Consider the following 9,112-nt stretch of genomic DNA (forward strand, 5'->3'; position numbering starts at 1 on the left):
GAACAGCATTGTCACAGAAATTTTTATCAATAGCTTCCAGACTATTAATAAAATACTAAAGTATTATAAAAATATTAGAAATAATTAAAAATAATTAAAAAATTATTTACAAAACAGTAATAATAAATAAAAATAGTATTGTTTGAAAAATTATGCAGATAGGTCTTGATCCATCGTGATTGTAACAGACGCAACGTCTTGATTGATCAATCCACTATTGACGTCTTCTTCATCATAATCTAATTTGTGTAATTGATCAATTAAAGTTTGACTTTTTCCAAATCGCTTTGTAAAAATATCAACGGACGCTTTAAGTATATTTCTACGCTTTTCTATCAGAAATCTAATTCGTGCCAAAGCGTCTCGATCTCGATGGAAATATTTTCCCGCAAATGTGTTCACCTGAAACAGGTTAGTTGAGGATGTTTATCAATAATAAGTAGTAATTTATTCTTATACAACGATCTTATAAAGTATAATTTTTGATTTGACATAACACTAACAGTGCATGGTATGCATATAAATACATTTAATTCCTTAACTGTGGAAGTATATATATAAAATTGTCTTCTATTTGCAGAAAATATATACATTAACATCCACGAAAATTTATTATTAATTAAAGAAGGCATACACACATATACCTATATGTACATGTATATTAATATTCAGTACTCAATTATCAATTCACAACACAGTAATATTCTTAGATTTAATTACAATATTATAAAAATTTAGTTTTAAACCACGCGCTAGTATTTCTCAATTTCAAACACAGCTTTATAAGATACAAATATATAGCCCAAAAATATGAACAAAATAAATTATAAATATTAATTTAATTATGTAAAGTTGCATTAATCTATAATTCCAAACACGACGAACGTTTGATTTTAAGCGCGCTACAGTTAAAGGAATCAATAGAAAAATATAAGTATGAATGTAGAATCATAAAATCTACCTTGGACAATTGTTCGTTAGAATAAACATTCTGAGATATATTAAATATCGTTTGTGTTGCAGCAAGTGATCTGTAAGAACAAAATAATATATTTGTATAATTAATGCATAAAATAAATTTATTTAAAAAGAATAGAATATATATTTGTAAAGAGATATGTATTACCTGGGTTTTACATGATTAAAATTTGCTAATATGTAGTCAAGGACCAAATCGTTGCGTGCATGGTTTTCAAGAATTAAATTGAAGATAAATACATGGTCCTTAAATAATGTAGTATTCGATGCTGTAATATTCAAATAGTTGATAATGATATCAGGATCTTCAGCACAATTCAAGTTTTTCAAAAGTTTGTTATTAGATGTTCGTTGATATAGTTCCATCATTTTATCCCAAGTAGTCTTATTAGCTACCGCCAAACCAAAGCAGTACGTCCAATCTTGCCACCAGTATGAAATCCTAAAATACATATGTGTGTATGGAAAAGAGATACATGCATTTCATACGCATATAGCCGACGTTTTATTTTATCAAGTGTTTTGTATTTTTTTCCGTTCTGTTAGGTAAATCTTATTTTGCAAAATTAAGTGTCTGTCGTGCGCTGTTCTGTCACTCTATATTTGCCACGTGACCATAAGACTAATACGTGTGAACACAGTGAATGAATAAATGAATGAAAGATGAATCCATCGATAACGTCTCTTGTTATTATATACGATACAATATTTTTACTTGTTTCGCATATTTATTTTATGTATTAAAACAAGAATAAAAATTAAGAAAAAACAATAAAGAGACTGTCTGATCTCGACGACTCGAAGAAATAATTAAAGGAATCGATTACATCCATATGCATACGTGCGCGCGCATACGCAACACACACGCACAAATGTAAATTATAAGATAATTATGACCATAAAACGAGTTACTTGTGAGTATCAGGATCCGCCAAATGTTCGCTTAATTTAACGGCGGCAGTTCTCTTGCATTCCGCGTGACCGACGGTACATGCCCATTTCGTGGCATCTAGTCTTAGTAACTTAGTGAAATCGTAATCATAAACATTTTCTTCGTATCCCACATGTTGAAGAACCCCATCAAAGATTTCTACCATGTATAACTAGAAATCATGAGATAATATTGAATTTTATATTGGTTTGTTGCTACATGCGAAGTGACGTGATTCATATATATACAATGTATGTATACATATATATATATATATATATATTTCGTTAGTGCCTTAATTGTTAAAACATTTACTAAAATTCACAAGGATTATTGGTGAGCTTGCGCCTAAGTTTCCCTAACGTCCATTCGTATTAATATTAATTAAAACGTTTCCTACGATTGTGCGATTATAAAACCGACTGCGACAGACTTTATGACAAAGCGGTGAATGTGTAAATGCAGAACTGGCCAAATTAAAGAGCCAAATATATTTTCATTTTTATAAAATCTGTTATTACATACCTTGAAACCTTTACTCTCTGGCAGTGAAAAGTACTTCTGATTCCATCTTAATATTTGGAACATTGGACGCCATGCTACATAATCTCTCTCCAATTTGTAGTAAGTTATAAGATCTATGAATATATAGCTATCTAGTTGATCTTTGAGCAAAAAGGCATATGCATCATCGATAATTTGAGCACGATTGAGAACGTGTATTTTCGTGTGTTCTTGAGAGGCCAAGTAAACTATGATTCTTTCGTAAATTCTGGTATCGTAATAGACACGACAGTACACTGTCGAAATATCCATTAAATTTATTATTAGATCTTCTTGTTTGAAATTATCAAGGTATATTTTCAATTACTGACATTTTGATTATTGTAATAAACAAATTTTATGTAATTTGCACCTTACAATTGTTACAAAATAATGTACATTACCAATGTACTTCACCAATGAATTATCAATGTAATTCACCAATGTATCGAAGATTATTTATAATTATATAAATTTTGAAGCTTCTTTTTAATAAAAAGATATATTAAGAACTTGAATATATTGTAAAACTTTTGTGTTGATAAAGCAAATAAGATAGATATAAAAGAGCGTAAAATTTATTGATTTATACCAGTTTGTTGTAGATTGACGATAATCCAGCCGTGCCCAATCGCAACTAATGGATCAATTTGCACTCTAAGAATTTCGTCATCTGGCTTTAACCAACTAATAGGCGAAGTATTGGAAAAATCCGGAAAGTTCTCGTCAGTGTAGGATATGGGTATCCACCATTTATTATTGATATCTTCAGTTGCGTGGAAACATTTTTGTGTTATTGTTAGTTCACCAGTGTGGTAATTCATCGTTACATTCAGCACAGGATAACGATTTTGGACTATCCACGTATCCATCACATCTTTTATTCTGAATTTTTGATCTCGCATAGAAGGGACGTAAGAAGCTTCGTCTTTAGCACTTTGTATGGCGCTCCAGAAATCATCGGGAATGACCGCCATAAATTCGCTAAAGAAACATATGACATTGTTATTAGCTTATAACACATATGTCGTACGTATTTATTTACTATTACAAAATCAAACGTGAGCATTAATGTACAATTTAATTAATACATATGTAGAAACTAAGAATATGATTTAAAACTAGCTTATCGTTAGTCAAATTATAATTAAGGAATAAAGTATGGTCTCTTCTAATCGAATAGCATTGGATATTGAACGCACAAGTTTATGTCTCTGATGTGATGTTTTATATTTTCCAACGTAAACGCAAGAAACATATTATACTTATGATATTTAATGTTGCGATATGTAATAACTATAATAGACTATACATACATACTTACTTTGTAGCGAAATACTTGGTGATACCATTTCGAAATACCTCGTCGCCCACTGCATGATGTAACATGCGCAATATAGCTGGAGCTACGACACACAGCATAAAATACTGATTAATAATACGTATAAAGTATATTTTATATACTTTTATACATAAAATAAGGCATATGTGAACGTATTGCGCAAAACAAGAATTTGTTGTCTATTCACTTTCTGTTCCACCTCTGTCTTCGTGCTATTCTACATTAAGCTAATCATGGACGATAGTTTCATTTTATTTACATAATTTTACCTTTTTCAAGAACTTGATCAACAAAGAGTTGGTTATCCAAGGTATCGTTATCATAAAGGTTCAATGTAACAGAACCCAATAAGCCATCATCTAGATGGAGAGCATGGTGCATGGCCCCAGTAACGAATAAGTCCATTGACCGAAAAGGATCAAATGCAATTTTCATCTATAACAGAAAACAATCCTTTGATATGGCTGAATACAAAAATTCGAAGAAAAGTTCGCATTTATAGGGATACAAACCTACCTGTACGCCACTTTTAATAACTTTACTATTTTAATTTTTATTGTAATTTATTTATGTCAAATGTTAACCGTTTCACGTATATAATTTTTTTTAAGAAGATCATACTTCAATTATTTTTTAAGATAATGTACATTACTGAATACAAAGATAAAATCAAGATATAAAAATTCTAGAAGTTGAATTTTTTTGTTAAATATTTATTGTTATAGATGCGAAAAATAAAATACGTTTAAATTCTAATAAAACTATTACAATAATAATCATTGTATCGCCAAATATGAAAATAATGTTGAAACATAAGAGATTAAAAATAGTAAATCTTTAATATGAGCTTGGGAGGAGACAAGTGCTGAGAACATAATATTCTCGAATTTTAATAGAAATTAGTATTAAATGTTTCGTTCTAGTTATTCGCGGAAAGAACAGTGTTACAATCTTTTTTATAATTCTAAATTAAAGAATTGCCATTAGTTATTTAGCTTTGTCCTGATACATTTTATAAGAATATAGAAATATTTAATGGATGTTATTTTGATTTTAGAGAATGAAGTGCATTTCCAACTTTTCTATTTAACGAGCAATTCATTGCATTAGTAATATTAAACCTTATCGAGGAAATACGCCTGGAAATACACAGCAAATCCCTCATTTAACCACATGTCAGTCCACCATGATGGGGTGATGATATTGCCGAACCACTGATGTGCGATTTCATATGCTACATAAAAAGCTACATTCCTTCCCTGAAATGTAGGATCCTTGCTACCACCATCGTAGGCAACTTTTGATTCTCTAAAAGACATAACATAACATAATATTCAAAATGTGATTATGCCTAGTTTTTTTTCATCGTTAGCATGCCAGTCTAATGTGTATATATATATAAATATATATATATATATATATATATATATATATATATATATATCATTGAAAGAAAGGGTGACATTCACATCAATTAAATACGTTAATTTGTTTTAAAACAGCCTAAGAATGAAAATATATAAATGAAATTTAAATATCCATAAAATACACATGTGTTTTTTATCGTTTTTAATTATCAAAATTTGAATGCTAGAAGTTATTCGTTAGTTCTAATAGCTTCATATTAATTTCTTTTATTCATGTACATATTAATAAATCTCTTTATTTATGAATATTACTGGTAAATGATGATTCCCCAATCTCCCATGGAGGCGGTGGGATAATCTGGTACTATGACGTGATCTATTTTCGGTACCCCTTTGGTTCTATCGGTATACTTTTCCAAGAACTTCGTGACTTTTTCGGCAATGGCTTGCACGATTATTGCTGACGATTTCAAAGACGATCTGCACCACACATTAACGGACTGGTCCGCGTTATTAACGGGAACAAAATCTGATACAATCACAATTCCCACGAGATAAGCGGACACTGGGTGAGTGCGGTCAAAATGTGTCCATTTCATGTTATTTTCTACGTTGTACTGCTCTTCGATCGGCCAATTTGATAATACCGTGTATTTCTGATGATGCATCACGGAGATCATGAAATAAGCTTTTATCGCTGGCTCGTCCCAACATGGAAACATTCGTCTGGCTTTATTCGGCAAGAGGTATGTTGCGGCCAACCTGTGATTTTAAACAATTTTATAAATAAGGACAAAAATACCACTCATAGTACAAACTTACCACTCATTATAGCAAGTGGGACACGAGAAGTTAAGGAATACTAGTTATTGTTTATATATTATATGTTTATTATATTGTATGTAATTATTATTTTGTTGAAAGTAGAAAGAGAAATGTTGTACTCTGCTGTCGTTTCATTTTAAGCCAAAGTAAATATTCTTTTAAACATTACATGCATTTTTTGCAAATACTTTATTGTAAATATATACTTACATACTAGAAAACGGTTTTAATAATAAAATGGATACACATTCTAAACTGTGTTTCGCCGTGCTTTATATATGTTGTGTAATTCGATAACGATGAAAGTAGTAAATAAAAAAAGGTAATAAGTAAAAGTAACAAATAAATAAGGTAACAACAATAGCATTTACGTACGTACTTTACACAGTATATTTTTAATATTTTTAATATTTGCTTACGTCCTGTTATATGTTTTGTATTCATCCTCATCTGTGTACGGAATTTTTATAAAACCACCATTGCCAAAACCAGTCTGAGAGAAATTACCAGCAAACTTCATGTTCAGGGTATAAGAACCGTAATACAATTGCTTTTCGAAATGTAGCGATAATATATTCGTTTTATGGTCATAAATATGTTTGATCGTCGGTTTATATGTTATTGTGCCGTTCCTCAATGTTGTGGCCGTTTCATTTATTTCTAATCCTTGCGAGTGCAAGCTTATGTTAAACGATTTGCGCTCAATGCGCATAGTGATTTTGGTTTCACCGTGATAAGTATTGCTTTTTTCGAGATCCGGAATAGTCAGCTTGATGTGATAATCAATTGGTCTTGAGTTGGTGGGTAAACGATGTATATGTCTTGGATCATCAGCGACACACAAGTCCGTGACTGTGGCCAATATTAAACCGATATGTAATAACAATTTTGGTAATTCCATGTCAATACTCGTCTTAGGTTTCTGTAACTTTTCATTAAAAAGAAAACAAATAATAATACAATGCGGTACAAGTTATTGAAATTTAATATTAATTTTTATACAAAAATCGAAGGAACAGAGGAGAAAAGAAAAGGATAAACACAATTCCAACTTTTATCAAGGCGATTATATGTACGACCTACTTCGCGGAAAATTATAAATATTTTTTTATAAAATATTGAATGTATATCTTGATGTGCTCGTAATTAATTTATTCTGTTATTCTTATATTTTCTTAGAATTAAGAGGAAATTATTTTATTCAGTTTTCGAGAAGAATTTTACGCACCTAACGCGACGTGTGTATATTTTTTATTTGGCTATATAGAATATTTCATTGGAAGTAAAAAAACGTAAATATTGTTATAATATGTAGAATTTGAATTATTTAGTTGTCGGTTATAGCAGTGTTGAATTCCTTTCGCTTATCATTTCTGTGCCTTGAATATACTTGAAGGAAAAAATATAGGAAATAACGTAAATTATTTCAAAGAACGAAAGTAATAAACATTTTTTATCACATGACCGTTAATTCTATTTATTTGTCAATAACAATAATTATTTCGTCTTTTGTTTAACATTTTTTTCTACGTTCGCAAATGTGTATCACGTTATGTGTATCAAGATCGTTTCGAAATTTATATTAAATTTTTCGCTTTCCAGTTTTTATTATGCAGCAACGATAAGAAACAAAATATGTCGACTAATTAAAAAAACACATTATTTAAAATAAAAATTTATTGCAATCCATGAGAATAAGTAATGTCGAGGAAATAAAGTTAAATTTCATCGTGTATTGTCTGTCGAAATTACTTAAATTACGTTTTATATATTTCTTTGTATCTTTAACGAAATATAATACCTAATTAATTATTATTGTTCTTAATGACTTACCTTGTGTATTACACTTGTATGCTGATTAAGCTACAGTTCTTTGCAGCAATTAATTATGCGCTATCACCACGAAAGCCGTTAATATGAAGGAAATAGTTCAGCGTAACTGCCGTTCGACCCTTCCGACCATCTCGAAAGAACACCGAATATTGACTAAAATATAAGAGCTTTCCAGCAAACGACACAAGTCGACACTAACGTCGTCCTATTTTTCTTTTTTGCAATGAGTAACGAACAAAGCAACACTTGTGTCGCTTGCTGGATTGCTCCCAATGCCAACCTCTGATATTTTGATAGATATGTCATGTAAATACACAGTGCCTCACGCAATTTTCGACTCGTACCGTTACACATTTGTTTGAATATTTGTGGACAAAGATATCTACAGGAAGATCATATAGATCATAAATAATATATGTGTTTGTTTATATGTTAATTTTAAGAAGTCGTTTTCGTTGGTTGATGTGCTTTTTCGAAACAATTAGATAATACTTGTATTAGCTGTAAGATCATGTCGATATAGAAGATGTCTCTTATCAAATTTTGAACTACGAATTTTTCGTTTTCGATAATAAACATCGAGGCGCACACAGTCCCTGAGTTATAAACTATTGGAAAGGATAAGAGCTTATTGAGAATTAAGCTTAAAATTAAAACAGTGATACCTGAAATTATTAATACAAACAAAATATGCTTGATCTGATGAAAGATTATTTCGCTATATTTTAACGCTGATGTCTTATTAATTTAGATTTGTATTATAAAAATAGTCTTAGCTAACTATAATAAATAAATGTAAAGTATATATAAGAGAGAAATAAATGTAATAAAAATCTGATAAATAAATAGAATTTGTGATTATAAAATATACCTTGTCAAGAGAGAGCTAGAGTTGCTTTTTAGTACAAATATTACAAAATATCCATACCTATTCATATTCCGAAAAATTAATAAAATATATAAGGTATGTATATAGTAGACAAAATAAAAATATATAAAGTAGACGAAAATATGCAATGTGATGATTGAAGTGAGGGTTATGAATAATATTAAATTATAAAAAATCAATAGAAATTTTTATTCTATACAGTAATTAGTACTGTTTAATTACAGTTTTTAGTATACAATGCGACGTCATTATTTCGTGTTTTCTATTCAAAGTTAAACAACGATTATAATTAATTATAATTATTATTAACATATATGTAGGTATCGCTATCAGAAAATGATACTATCACATAATATGTACAAAATATTATATATTCAGTTGAAACAATTCATTCGCATAATCTC

The 9,112-nt window shown here is 29.7% G+C and overlaps 1 protein-coding gene across 1 annotated transcript; it reads right to left on the reverse strand.

Moving 5' to 3' along the window:
- Window positions 1–150: 150 nt before the first annotated feature.
- Window positions 151–7,967, reverse strand: LOC112463564 (glutamyl aminopeptidase-like). Its single transcript, XM_025030021.1, has 12 exons — window positions 7,820–7,967; window positions 6,406–6,914; window positions 5,474–5,923; window positions 4,916–5,102; window positions 4,064–4,229; window positions 3,777–3,858; window positions 3,045–3,436; window positions 2,435–2,709; window positions 1,891–2,081; window positions 1,127–1,420; window positions 962–1,031; window positions 151–402 (listed from the first exon to the last, which is right to left on the reverse strand). The coding sequence occupies exons 2-12, from the start codon at window positions 6,885–6,887 to the stop codon at window positions 151–153; spliced, it is 2,841 nt and encodes a 946-aa protein (XP_024885789.1). The 5' UTR covers window positions 6,888–6,914; window positions 7,820–7,967.
- Between the last annotated feature and the right edge of the window lie 1,145 nt (window positions 7,968–9,112).

The sequence above is a fragment of the Temnothorax curvispinosus genome, unplaced genomic scaffold, assembly GCF_003070985.1.
Source record: "Temnothorax curvispinosus isolate PA1 unplaced genomic scaffold, ASM307098v1 QBEX01013431.1, whole genome shotgun sequence".
Lineage (NCBI taxonomy): Eukaryota > Metazoa > Arthropoda > Insecta > Hymenoptera > Formicidae > Temnothorax > Temnothorax curvispinosus.

Bases quoted from the DNA above. Each gene is read 5' to 3' on its own strand.
- LOC112463564 (XM_025030021.1), bottom strand. From the start codon at position 6,887: ATGGAATTACCAAAATTGTTATTACATATCGGTTTAATATTGGCCACA. The intron at 5,924-6,405 runs GTAAGCAAATAT...TTAAAATCACAG, and splicing joins TACAAAACATATAACAGGAC to GTTGGCCGCAACATACCTCT. The intron at 3,437-3,776 runs GTAAGTATGTAT...ATGTTTCTTTAG, and splicing joins ACCAAGTATTTCGCTACAAA to CGAATTTATGGCGGTCATTC.